The sequence below is a fragment of the Schistocerca americana genome, chromosome 7 (assembly GCF_021461395.2).
Source record: "Schistocerca americana isolate TAMUIC-IGC-003095 chromosome 7, iqSchAmer2.1, whole genome shotgun sequence".
NCBI classification, from domain to species: Eukaryota; Metazoa; Arthropoda; class Insecta; order Orthoptera; family Acrididae; genus Schistocerca; species Schistocerca americana.
The window spans coordinates 309780837-309795498 of NC_060125.1; the positions used below are offsets into that span (position 1 = coordinate 309780837).

General features: G+C 44.1%; 1 protein-coding gene across 1 annotated transcript in view; it reads left to right on the forward strand.

The window, feature by feature from the left end:
• LOC124622169 (nose resistant to fluoxetine protein 6-like) overlaps window positions 1–6148 on the forward strand; it is a 322977-nt gene extending 316829 nt beyond the window's left edge. Inside the window, exons 13-15 of the mRNA XM_047147813.1 lie at window positions 85–227; window positions 5634–5739; window positions 5862–6148. Of these exons, the coding sequence (XP_047003769.1) occupies window positions 85–227; window positions 5634–5739; window positions 5862–5905 (293 nt within the window). The 3' untranslated portion in view covers window positions 5906–6148. The remainder of the gene's footprint in view (window positions 1–84; window positions 228–5633; window positions 5740–5861) is intronic.
• Window positions 6149–14662: the final 8514 nt, after the last annotated feature.

Here is a 14662-nt window from a genome sequence, read left to right on the forward strand (position 1 = left end):
GTTGTCAGTAATTAAGCAGAAACATGTAATTCTCAACTGAAATTTTAGATCTGTTCTTCATACTGTTGCAATTCTGTTTTTCAGGAAAGCTGAATAATGTTTTAAGTTGGAGGCCACTTGTCATCTTAAGCCGTTTATCCTATGCACTATATATGATACAGTTCCCTGTATTTTACTACTATGTTGGAATCAACAGATCTGCCAAAGTATTTACTGTTATGTCGAGTGTAAGTAAAACCAACTACTGTACTATGTCTAATCATAATTTCTGTAGCTTCCTGAGAGTAGACCTGCTTGCTAGAAAATAAGAAAATCTGCTTTCAAGCAGAAAAGATGACAAAAACACAATTAAAAACATGACCCATTTGAATAAAAAATTATGAGTGAAAGAGAGAGAGAGAGAGAGAGAGAGAGAGAGAGAATGTCCACATGGGATGGGCATGGAAGAGTGGTAGGAGAAGCCAATGCTCAATGTGTATGGAGATGGAGTTGAGTGGGCAGAAGAGAGAAGTGAAAAGTCAAGGTGAGGCAGTGAGAACAAGTTATCGGAGGCTTAAACGAGGGGGCTGTGGAGTGTAGGATGTGTTGAAGAGACAATTCCCACCTGCAAAGTTCAGTGAAACCAGTGCTGGAAAGTAGTATTCAGCTGGCCCATGTAGTGAAGTAGATGTCAAAATCATTTGTTATGGTGTGCAGCATGTTCAGCAACTGGAGGTCAAGTTTGCGGTTTGCCATAGTTTTGTGGTGGCCATTCATCTGGCCAGACAGTTGGTTAATTGTCATGACCACATAGCATTATATTCGGCAACTGCAGCTAAGCTGCTTTTCATGTGATTCTGAATTTTACTGAGTAGGAAATGCTTGAGGTTGAAGTGTGGTGAGTGGGTGAATGGGACTGGTCTTGTACTTGGACCGACCACAGAGTAGTGAGCCATGCAGTGCAGGATTGGAAGTGGGATAGGAATAGGTTGGGTGGGCGGCAGAACACTACTTTAAGGAATGTGGTTAGGATTTTGGGTAGAATATCACTCAACTCAGGTCTCAGAAATAGGTAGTTGAAGCCTTGGTGGAGAATGTCACTATGGTTTTCAAGGCCAGGGTGATCAGTAGAGTGCTGATCAGAGGCTCGTTAATAGGTTTACTGGTGTCAGAGGAGCAGATAATTGTATGAAAGGGTGAGAGCTGTCAAAGGAGAAATACTATTGGTGGTTGGTGTGCTTCATAAGGAGAGGTGTATTTATGGAGACATCTGAGAGGTGAAAATCAACATCTAGGAAGGTGGCTCAATAAGTTGAAAAGGACCATGTGAAGTGGATTTAGGAATAGGAGTGGAGGTTGTGGAAGATAGAGCAAAGGTTGTCCATAATATGAGTACAGGTTATAAAAATGAATTAGAACCAGACAACAGGTTTTTGGTGCTGACCAAATAGGAAGGATTCTTCCAGCTAGCCCATAATTAAATAAGTTGGAATAGGATGGTGCCAAGAATTACCAATAGCAGTACCATGGGTTTGGCCTTCGAAAGTGAAATAAATGTGTCAGGATGTGATTGGCTAGGAGGATTAGGAATGAGGTGGTGAGTCTGGTATCAGGACAACATTAGGGAAGGTAGTGTTCCATGGCCGTACAATTGTGAGCATGGGGGATCTAAACAATGAAAGACAGGGCCACATGTGAAAGTAGCCAGGGTATAAACGACAATCAATGTGGGCATATCAAGTAACCAACTGTCTTCTTGCATGAATGACCACCATCAAACAGTGGCAGATCGGAAACTTGACCCTCCAGTTTCTGAACATCCTGCACACCATAACACAAATGACTTCAACAGCTGCTTCACTACATGGACCATTCGAATACTTCCTTCCAGCTCAAGTTTCTCTGAACTGTGCTCCTCTGCTAATCTGTTCCCACTGCCTCACTTGCCTTTTCGCCTTTCTCCCACCACTCTTCCTCACCCCCCCCCCCCCCCCCAACCCCCCACCCCCCTGTGTGGGCTCTCTCTCTCTATCGCTCTCTCTTGCACCCTGCTCTGCCCTTTAACCCCTTTCCCTTCCCTCCCACTCCCATTCTCCCTCTTCAACTTTCTCACCTTTCTGCCCTCCCCTTTTCCCCCTTTAGTTTCCTTCCTCTCCTTCTACCTACATCTCATTTTGCTGTACCCTCTGAACTCTTTACATCTTGTTGTGCAGCTACAGAGTCGTCTGACTAAAGACCTGTCACTTTCCCCCCTCTTTGCATCCCTCCCTACCCACTCCCCTTCTCCACCAGCCCAGCAACTGCTTTCAGTAATCAATAATAATTGATCTTCCTGAGGCCATGGGAAGTGTGCATTTGGGTGTCTGTGTGGTTTTTGTGTATGAATGTGTGTGCTATTGCTAGAAAAAGAGCTAGTGCTCAAAACCTAGTTGGAATGCTGTTTCTGTTGTGTATTTCTGTGCACCACCATCAGTCCACTATGAGTGAGTGGTTGCATTTCCTTTACTTTAGTATTTCTCCAGTCAATTATTCCCATTATCATTTAGCAATGGTATTGAATAGTCACGTCAAATATAAGAAAGGGCACTTGTGCAGGTTTAGTAAATATACACAAGTTCATGTACACAATGCTTTAAATTAACTACTGTCACCGCTTCAAGACAGTGAGTTTTGAATTAGTTCATTGTTCAACTTATGTGGGATGCACGCAAGGTTTTTTTAGATTAGGCAACTCTCCATCCAGTTCTGATAACAACAGCAGTAGGAGACCCAGAAATATAAGTGTAAGATCCAAAAGAATGCCCCCTGTAGGCAAGAGTATTAAAATACGTAACTGCTGAAGCATTCACAACAGAGTGCCAGAGTTTGAAATGCTTTTGAAAGGCAGTGAAGCTCACATAATATGTGCAGAAAGCTGGTTGAAACCTGAAATTGATAGCAATGAGATTTTTTGGGATAATTTAAGTGGTTATTCGATGGATAGGCTAATAGGCTAATGGGAAATGAAGATAGTGTATTTGTCATGATAGACAAATTCAAATCCATCGAGATAGAAACTGAAGGTGCATGCGAGATTGCTTCAGGGGAGGGTATAAAATGCTAATTAGGACCTTCTATCGCCCACCAGCCTCCTCTCCTTATGCAATCAAACACTTTGGAAAAAACCTCAATTTCCTATACATAAGTTCCCCAGTCATACTGTATTCATCAGTGGAGGGTTTAATCATCCGACAGTCGATTGAGAAAATTGTTAGTGGTGGGCATGATAAGACATCCAATGAAACATTACTAAATGCCTTCTCTGAAAACTACCTAGAACAGATAGTTCGTTATCCCACACACGATGGAAATATATTGTATCTAATGGCAACAAACAGACCTGACCTCTTTGACATCGTCCGCATAAAAACTGGCATCAGTGAAGGTGATGCAGTTGTGCCAACAGTCATTAACAAATTACATAGGACAACTAAAACAAGCAGAAAGATATATGTGTTCAACTAGATAAAAATCAGCAGTGTAAGATCTCAATGAGGAATTTGAAACTTTCAGCACAGGGCAAGAGCATGTTGAGGAACTGTGGCTCAAATTTAAAAGAATAGTTGACTAAGCACTGGATCAACATACCCAGTAGAACAGTTCATAACGGGAGGGACCCTACATGGTATATAGTCACTGTAAAGAAACTTCTAAAGAAACAGAGGCTACTGCATAATAGGCATAAACCAAAGCATAGGACTATAGACAGAGAGATGCTGAATTACATGCATTTGGCTGTCAAGAAAGCAATGCAGCAATGCTTGAAACCTTCAGTGAGTACCGTCGCAGTATATCATCAAACGATCATTCACAAAATCCATAGAAGTTCTGGTCACATGTAATGACTGTTAGTGGTCCCAAAGTTAGTATCCTGTCCTTAGCAAGTAATATAGGAACTGAAAATGAGTGTAGCAAACAAAGAAGTTGAAATGCTTCACTCCATTTTCAACTGTTCCTTTGCAAAGGAAAACCCAGGTATATTGCCCCAGTCACCCTCGAACAACTGACAAGATGACTGAAATCAGTATTAGTGTAGTGGTGTTGAGAAACAGCTGTTAAAATTGAACAAAGCTCCAGGGCCCAGTGGAATCCCTGGCATATTCATACTGAATTTGCAGCTGAGTTAGCCCCTCTTCCAACTATAATCCATCACAAAGCCTTAAGATAAAAAACTGAGCCCAAAAGCTGAAAGAACGCAAAGGTTACCCATTTACAATAAAGGTAGTAGAAGTGATCTACAAAATTGTTGTCCAGTACCGATGACATTAATTTGTTGTAGAATCTTAGAACATATTCTGAGCTCAAACATAGTGAGATATTTTGAACAAAATTACCTCCTCCATGCCAACCAGCATGGATTCTGAAAATACTGATCATGCGAAGCCAACTCTCACTTTTCTCACATGACATACTCAAAGCTTTATATCTAGGCAGTCAGGTAGATGAAGTATTTCTTGATTTCCGAAAAGCATTTGACTCAGTACCACACCTACACCTACACCTATTGTCTAAAGTACATTCATATGGGTTATCAAGCAAAATTTGACTAGAGTGACGATTTTTTGGTAGGGAAGACACAGCATGTTATCTTGGATGGATAGTCATTGTCAGATGTAGAAGTAACTTCTGGTGTGCCCCAGGGAAATGTGTTGAGATCTTTGCTGTTTATGTTGTATATTAGTAACCTTGCATAAGATATTAATAGTAACCTCAGACCTTTTTTATGTTGCCATTATCTATAGTGAAGTGCTGTCTGATAGAAGCTGCGTAAATGTTCAATTACATCTTGATAAGATTTCCATGTGGTGGAATGATTGGCAACTTGCTATAAATGTTCAGAAATGTAAAACTATGCACCTTAGAAAATAAAAAAATAATAGTATCCTGTAGTATACATAATATCAATAAGAGACAGTTTGAAATGATTAACTCACACAAATACCTGGGTGGAACATTTGTGGGAATATGAAATGGAATGATCACATAGGCTCAGTCATGAGTAAAACAGGTGGTAGACTTCGATTCATTGGTAGCCTACTGGGAAAATGCAATCAGTCTGCAAAAGAGATTGCTTACAAATCATTTGTGCAACCCACTATGGGACCCTACCACATAGTTCTAACAGGAGATATTGAACATTTACAGAGAAGAGCAGCACGAATGTTTGACCCCTGAGAGGGTATCACAAAGATGTGGAAGAAACTGAAACTGGCATACTTTTGAAGATAAGATATAAACTACCCTGAGAAAGCCTATTTACAAAGTTTCAAGAGCTGGCTTTAAATGTTGATTCTAGGAATCTATTTATCACTCACATGGGGATGATGAGAACAAGAGTATATGAACTACAATACACACACACATTAGGCATTTAAACAAACATTCTTGCTTGCTCAATACATGAACAGAATCTGTAGAACCTAAGTAACTAGTACAATGGGACTTACCCTCTGCCATTCACAGTAGTGTGCAGAGTATAGATGTAGATGTAGTAAGATTTAGATTTTGGTTCTCATTGTAAATATATTGAGAGATTCCTTCATTCTGCACATTTGTTATAAAGTACAAAGGCATTGTCTTCATATTTCATGGTATATTATTTATATTTGTTCCAGTTCTTCCCCCTTCAGGGACTGGTTGTAGTCATCATCTTATCTGTGATTTTCACTCTACTATTTGATTTGCCTATGCATCACGTGAAAAATATTCTTATGAGAGGCGGTAAGTACAAATTATGCAAGTATTGTCCATCATCTCAGTTATACTTTGATACTATAAAGAGTACTTCAAATTCTGATGTTGTTTGATGTAGTATTGTAAAAAAAAAAATCTTTCTGTTGCAGGCCAGAGGACAGAAAAAGAACAAACAAAGGAAAAATGTTCCTGATGAATACATCATAGCTGCATTTAAGTTCATGTCTTGCATATTAATGTTCATGATTTGACTGTACAAATTCCCTGTGATGAACTGTTTTAGAGAGAGAGAGAGAGAGAGAGAGAGAGAGAGAGAGAGAGAGAGAGAATATGACTGTATTCCCTTGCTTTTTTATGTGAAGCATTTGTATGTAAGTTAAATCACATTTTTATAAAATAAATGACAGTGTCTACTGATGATACTGCCAAAACTCCATGGGACAGTGCCAACTTTTTTTCCTAAGTGAAAATGGTGTCAGATGTGACATGTAACAATGACTGTTGTGATCACACCAAAAAAAGAAGACATTTGAATCTGCATCCAAAATGAGCAGCATACAAGCTTCCACTCAATGAGACTTTCCTACCTTCATTCTTCCTTCCACAGAAAAGTGTCGATAATCAAAAAGCTGCAGCAATCTCATACAGCACCCCCCCCCCCCTTTCTCCCTTTTTACCCTAATAAAATAATAATGAATTTTGCTTTCTGTTTAAAATTTCTGAAGATTGGAAAAAGGATTGGCGGGTGGTGGTGGTGGTGGTGGTGGTGGTGATTGGCTTGTGGGGCACTCAATTGCATGGTCATCAGCACCCATTCAAATTCACGGTCTGTACACAGTCCAATCCAGTCACTTTCACGAATGATGATGGAACGATGAGGACAACACTAACACCCATTCTCTGGACAGATAAAATCCCCAACCCAGCCGGGATTCGAACCCAGAATCCCATAATCCATAGGTAGCAACACTAGGGACTGAGAGGCAACTGCAGATGAACTATATGAAAGTGCGCATGTGTAGGGGGTGGGGGTAAGGTTACAGTCACTCAGTCAATAGTGAACTTCCTTTCATTTCTTCTGCCATGTCTGTTTTTCCTCCGCTTCTTATTGATCATTGAAATTGTGCTGCTTGATTGTCAGAAATGTGCACATCCAAGATTTACCTTCAAAAGTAGGAATAAGCTAACAAGAGCTAATACTGAAGCAGTATTTTCTTCCTTTTATGCCTGAAATTTGTAAATTTGTGGTAAGGTCTTATGGGACCAAACTGCAGAGGTCATCGGTCCCTAAGCCTGCACACTACTGAATCTAACTTAAACTAACTTACGCTATGGACAACATACACACCCATGCCCAAGGGAGGACTTGAACCTCCGATGGGTGAAGCCATACGGACCACGACAAGGCACCTCAGACCGCACTGATTCTTCATGCCTGCGAACGTGTGTACAGACACTAGTGCATCCTAGTGGCACTGCAAGAATCCTACCAGTATGTTCTTCTTACATCAAATGTCGGGCTTTTCACACAGACCATAAACTATCAGAGAAACATAGCAAAATCAACAATTAATTAATTATAAATCCCTGTATAGATGTATCTGTAAAATGTGTTTTACAACAGCAGACTTCTGTAATTAGCTCTCTTTCATCTAGACATGGAAGAGGTAAGATGTATGGAGTCAAACAAGTACATTCGTAATAATTGCAATGATTTATTACATTGTTTGAATTAAAATATATGTGTTAGTAAACATTGTTAAAAGAAAAGATAATCAATCCTTTCAAACCTAATTGGTTTTGTAATGGATAACTGAGTGGGAAATGTAAATGAGGAATTTCATTCAAGTCAGCAGTTTGCAATTAAAAATACTGGAGCAGCCATTAATTTATTATGAAATCATTAACACCTTTGCAATTAGTCTCTGGTGAATTAACTCAGCTAGAAGTGATGACTACTGTGTACACTTGTGGTTCCAATTGATGAACACACTACTTTATACGTGGAGCAACCACAGCCAAAATATTCCATGATCTGAAGAAACAAGACCAGTGTGACTGTTAGAACTCTTCGTTGGAGGACATGACCAGTTTTGCAAATTAAATTTGCATCTTCAGGTGCTTCAATGTATACAAAGGAATAAAAGAACTGATCAGAAATTTAGTCATGCCAAGAATGGGCAATAAAAGCGATGAGGTCTGGGTCTATTTACTGTCAAAAGATTAAGGTTCTATTTGAACCAGCTAAAGCCATTCCTAACAAGTATTTAAAACTTCTGGTTCACGAATATGCGAGTGCCTTGATAAAATGTATTGGGAGCTAAGGCCATCCCCAACCTAAAGAAAGCACCCAGCAAAAATCTCAATGAAAACTGTAGTAGTTATTAAAATAATTTATAGTAAAAAATAATTAAAATACTTACAAAAAATGCCTTGTTTTTAACATTATAAGAGAAACAGTTTTGAATATTGTCATACTTTACTTGGGGAGAAAAAAATTACTGTTGCTGGCGCCAACTAAGTGCTATCTATAGCGAGGCCTATGCAGAAAGCTCTGCATGCATAGTGTCATGAACATTAAGTAACCACATACCCTGATCGAAATGTTGGGGGCTAGCTACACAGTTTAAATTACCAAACAGTAATAATCAGAGATAATACACACTGTTTATGAGATATGTAAGTCAGAATTACTGTTACAACTAATTTCAAAAGACTGTCATTTGGGAGCCACAGCAACACTGAGGTGGGTCCTTGCAACGGGGTAGGTAACCATGCGTTAGCCACGTATGGCCAATGCGGAGCCGGCAGAGGACAACTGATTCCCTACGAGAGGCCTGCATGGAAGACTTCCATACATTCATAGTCTCCTTAATGACACGCAGTTTGTTGTATGTGCTGTTATGCCATTCCGTCTCCCAAAGCCGGAAAACACTGCAGTGTAAGACAGAACGCAGGTCTGCTTCAGAGATGCCTATCTCCAGAACTGGTTTCCACGTCGTCTGTTTGGCCAGCCTGTCAGCAAATTCGTTGCCAGGGATTCCGACGTGTCCTGAGGTCCACACAAACACCATGGAATGGCGGGACTTTTCCAGGCCATAGATGGACACTACCAGAGGTTGGCAAGGGTAGCACTGGTCGATAGCTTGTAGGCTGCTTAATGAGTCAGTACACAGGAGAAATGACTCGCCAGGGCATGAGCGGATGTACTCAAGAGTACGAGACATGGCCGCCAGCTCTGCATTGAAAACACTGCAGCCAGCTGGCAAGGAGTGCTGCTCAATATGTCCTCCATGAACATATGCGAAGCCTATGTGACCATCAGCCATTGAGCTGTCAGTGTAAACCACTTCAGAACCCCAGAACACGTCAAGAGTCGAGAGGAAGTGACAGCGGAGAGCAGCGGGGTTAATGGGAGTCCTCAGGGCCATGCAAAAGGTCCAGACGAAGCTGCGGCAGAGGCAAACACCGCGGAGGCGTACGTGAACGGACCGCAAGTAGAGGTGGTAAAGGGAAGGATTCCAGTTCAGAGAGAGGGGACCACACGCGAACCACAAACGTTAGCCCCGATCTGGGCCTCCAATGTGTGAGATGGACTGCCGCAGGCAGGAAAAGGAGACAGTAATTTGGATGCTCAGGGGAACTATGAATGTGTGCTGCGTAACTGGCGAGCAGTTGTGCACTTCCGATCTACAGTGGAAGGACTCCAGCCTCCACCAGTACACTGGTCACTGGACTCGTCCTAAAAGCTCCTGTCACTAATTGAACTCCACAGTGGTGCACAGGGTTGAGTAAATGCAATGCAGAAGGCGCTGCCAAACCATAAACCACACTCTCATGGTCAATTCGGGATTGGACAAGGGCTCTGTAGAGCTGCAGCAGTGTAGAGCGATCTGCACCCCAATTGGTGTTGCTTAGGCAACGGAGGGCATTGAGGTGCTGGAAGCACTTCTGCTTAAGCTGACGAAGATGAGGGAGCCAAGTTAATCAAGTGTCGAAAACCAGTCCTAGGAAATGATAGATCTCCACTACAATGAGTGCATTATTATTAAGGTAAAGTGCGGGTTCTGGATGAATGGTACGATGCCGACGGAAGTGCATGACACACAACTTTGCGGCTGAAAACTGGAAGCCGTGGGCTAGAGCCCATGACTGTGCCTTGTGGATGGCTCCATAGAGGTGCCACTCAGCAACAACAGTACCGGAGCAGCAGCACAAAATGCAGAAATCGCCTGCATACAGAGAAGGTGAGATGCAGGGCCCGACAGCTGCTGCTAGACCGTTAATGGCCACTAAAAATAGAGAGACACTCGATACAGGGCCCTGCAGGACTCCATTCTCCTGGATATGAATGGAACTATGGGAGTCACCAACTCGGACATGGAAAGTACGAAGCGACAGGAAGTTTTGGATAAAAATTGGGAGCGGGCCCCCGAGACCCCACTCATACCATGTGCCAAGGATATGATGTCACCAAGTCGTGTCTTATGCTTTACGTAAGCCAAAACAGAGGGCAATCAGGTGTTGCCGTCTGGAAAAGGCTGTTCGGACGGCAGATTCAATGGACACAAGATTATCAGTGGTAGAGTGACCCTGGCAGAAGCCACACTGACATGGAGCCAGCAAGCCACATGACTCCAGGACCCAACCCAACTGCCGACATACCATACGTTCCAGCAGCTTACAAATAATATTGGTGAGGTTGATGGGCCAACAGTTATCCATATCAAGCGGGTTTTCACCAGGTTTGAGCACCAGAATGATAGTGCTCTCCCGCCATTGCGATGGAAGAGCATCATCGCACGAGCCAGTTGAAGATGATGAGAAGATGTCGCTTGTAGTCACATGAGAGATGTTTAATCATCTGGCTGTGGATGCAATCAGGCCCAGGAGCTGTGTCAGGGCAATGTGCAAGGGCACTGAGGAGCTCCCACTCTGTAAATGGGGCATTATAGGTTTCACTGCAACGTGTAGTGAATGAGAGGACGTTCCCTTCCAGCTGCTGTTTCATTGTGTGAAAGGCTGGGGGGTAATTCTCCAATGCAGAAGCTCGAGCAAAGTGCTCGGCAATTGCGTTTGCGTCGGTACATAACTCGCCATTTACGGTAACACTGGGGACAGCTGTTGGGGCCTGGTACCTGAAAAGATGTTTGATCTTTGCCCAGACTTGGGCAGGTGATGTGTGGCACCCAAAGGTGGAGACGTATCTCTCCCAACACTCCTTGTTCTGTTGTTTGATAAAGTAGCGAACACGGGCACAGAGCCATTTAAAGGCTATGAGGTGCTACGGAGAAGAGTGCCACTTATGCCACTGTAGAGCTCGCTGATGCTTCTTAATTGCTTCAGCGACTTCCAGCGACCACCAAGGGAATGCTTTACACCTCAGGCACCTTAAAGAGCAAGGGATCGTGTTTTCTGCCGCAGAAACAATTGTGCTAGTCACCAGCTCAGTCATCACATTGATGTTACCGTGAGAGGGAGATGCAGCGGTGACAGCAGAGGTGAAAGTTCCCCAGTCCGCCTTGTTCAAAGCCAATCTGGGCAGGCGTCCATGCGCCTGACGCTGGGGCAGTGACAGGAAGATGGGGAAGTGGTCACTACCACACAGGTTGTCATGTGCTCTCCAGTGGATACATGGGAGAAGTCCTGGGCTGCAAATTGATAAATCAATGGCCGAGTAACTACCTCAAGCCACAATGACTGTGTGGCAGCCCCAGTATTTAGAAGGCAGAGGTCGAACTGAGGCAGTAAAGTTTCAACATTTTTGCCTCGGCCAGTAAGCACAGTGTCACCCCATAAGGGGTTATGGGCGTTAAAAACTCCCAAAAGTAAGAAAGGTTTAGGGAGTTGATCAATCAGTGCAGCTAATACATTCAGGGGTACTGCACCATCTGGAGGAAGATATACACTGCAGACAGTTATTTCCTGCATCGTCCTCATTCTGACAGCCACAGCTCCAAGAGGGGTTTGAAGGGGCACTTGTTCACTACAGACCGAGTTTAGGACATAAACGCAAACTCCACCTGACACTCGATTATAGTCGCTACGGTTCCTGTAATATCCTTTATAGCCACGGAGGGGAGGGGTCCGCATTCCTGGGAACCAGGTTTCCTGGAGGGCAATGCAGATAGCACGTGTAAAACTTAACAGTTGCCGTAGCTCAGCCAGGCGTTGGAAAAAAATGCTACAATTGCACTGGAGGATGACATCATGATACTGGGAAGGAATGGAACATTCAATGAGGCAGTTTACGCCTCAGAGTCACCTGCTGTCATCAGTTATTGCCTGAGCAGTCTATGTCCATTGTGTCTGAGGGTCTGGCAAGATCTCTAAGTCCTCAGCGGATGCCAAAATCTCCACCCCAGCCTCAGGCGCAGAGCTTGTAGGTAGTGGTGGTGTGGGTGCCACCACAATTTCCTTGGTCTTAGGGGTTTTCTTTTTGGATTTCTCTCACTGCTCCTTGGATTTCCCTGGCTGGGACGACTTCACTGGCTCAGTCTCTGGGACTGAGGATGAGCGTGAAGCCCTACAACCAGCTGCTTTTGGGCTCTTCAGCCGCTGGCGGGTGTCATCTTCCCCATTAGCAGAAACCTCGGAGGGGAGTGACCCAAGGGACCCCTTCCTAACAAGAGAAGCCAAAGAAGACTTACGCTTCTCCGGCTTAGAAGTGGAGACGGACATCCCCGATGGTTGGGGGGGGGGGGGGGGGGGGAGTGTTGCTCCCGAAGTAGGTGGTGCAGGAGCAACAGGGACAGAAATGCCCCCCACCATCAAGGGGGCAGGTGTAGTCTTCCAGCTCTGAGAGGTGACCTAGGTTGGCAGAGCTGATGGTTCCAGAACTGTTGTAGCGGTGGCGTAAGACGATGTCATTTGCACAGGATGCAGGCGTTCAAATTTTCTCTTAGCTCAGTGTAGGTCAGTCTGTCCAAGGTCTTGCACTCCATGATTTTCATTTCTTTCTGGAGAATTCTGCAGTCAGATGAGCAAGGCGAATGGTGCTCTCCATAGCTGACACAGATGGGAGGCGGGGCACCTGGAGTATTGGGATGTGATTGGTGTCCGCAATCTCAGCATGTGATGCTGAAAGTACAGCAGGAAGACATATGGCCGAACTTACAGCACTTAAAGTACCGCATCGGGGGAGGGATACAGGGCTTTACATCATACCGGTAGACCACCACCTTGACCTTCTCGGGCAATGTATCACCCCCAAAGGCCAAGATGAAGGCACCAGTGGCAACCTGATTATCCTTCGGACCCCGGTGGACACGCCGGATGAAATGTACACCTTGCCGCTCTAAATTGGCGTGCAGCTCATCGTCGGACTGCAAAAGAAGGTCTCTGTGAAATATGATACCCTGGACCATATTTAAGCTCTTATGGAGCATGATGGTTACAAAAACATCCCCCAGCTTGTCACAAGTGAGTAACTCCCGTGACTTGGCAGAGGATGCTGTTTTGACCAGATCTCATTTTGGACAAGCCCTCCAACCTCCCCGAACTTGTCCTCTAAATGCTCAACAAAAAACTGAGGCTTCATCATGAAAGATTCACCATCAGCACTCGAAAATACAAGGTACCGGGACGAATAAGATCCGCTGCCATCCTTAGCCTGACATTCCTCCCATGGTGTGGCCAGGGAGGGGAACGATTTGGGGTCATACTTCTGTGCATTGAATTGAGTTTGTGATCACTTAGAGACTGGTGATGTTTCACCACCAGCAAGAGATGATGGACTACGCTTCATCGTGTGTCATCTGCCCTGATGCCACCCACTCCGACCAGGAGCCCTCCCCACAGGCGCCACCCAGCCGCAGCAAAGGCCGCCTGGCAGGATGGCCATTGTCAGGAGTCCCGATGCCCCAGGGGGATGGGCATCTACCCCTTGGCGTACATGGGGAGTTATGGCGCAGGCATCAACAGAGCAATCTCTGTTTGGTCAGGGGGCTACAACCAACAGGGTACATGGCGGCCCCACAACGGACTGGCTACCGTGCTGGATATCAGGTGCAAAGAAGTCCATAGTCATCGCTGACGCAGAAATCGACACTGCATAGTGCATCATGGAGAATGCACCCAGGAAGGTGTCCTCACCCTAGAGATGTAGAATGGGCAGGACTGCAATGCAACGACGAGAAAGTGGGCTACAGATCTCAATGCACGTTGGGCATGATGCACCTTGTAAGGCGCCCTTCCCCAACTGGCCGCTCTTCAGGAAAATTTTGAAGAATGGAGGGCAAATCCTACAGGGGACTATCACATAAAGGCCGAAACGCGTGAAACTCCTTTTAGTCACCTTGTACGACAGGCAGAAACACCTCGGGGGGCCTATTCTAACCCCAGGACCCGCAGGGAGGGGGGGGGGGGCATCCCTAGAGCTCGAAATAGCTCACTTTTTAATTCCACTCTCTGTTTAAATATTTGGCCATTATTTTTGGGGATAAAATAGGCTGGTGTTATACTCTTTTCAGCTAGCTGCTTATGTATTTTCTTGGATATGTTTCCATAGTAAGGAAACCTATGATAATTCATATCTTTAACAATACTATCATTTAGAGGGACCAGGGTGGTATACTTACGATATAATCTCTGTGCAACATTTGGGGGAAGTCTCCTCTTCCTTTTTTATAATACTACCATTAATCTTATGGACGACATCTACTCCAAAGCCATTGGAGTTAGCTATGTATTTAATTTTGCATAACTCATGCTCAAAAGCTGTGCTGGACAGTGGGGGCCTATGTAACCTATGCAGCATAGAGTGAAATGCTGAAATGCTGTCACCTTGTGTTGCCATGGGTGGTTTGAGAAACTATGAATTACTATGTCCAAAATTGTGGGCCTCCTAAAAGTATCATGACTGTAATAACTCCCTTGTTACAAAACTAATAACTCTAGGAACAGCAACATTCCACTCTGTTCCACAGTGAAATGAATATTCGTATTTTAG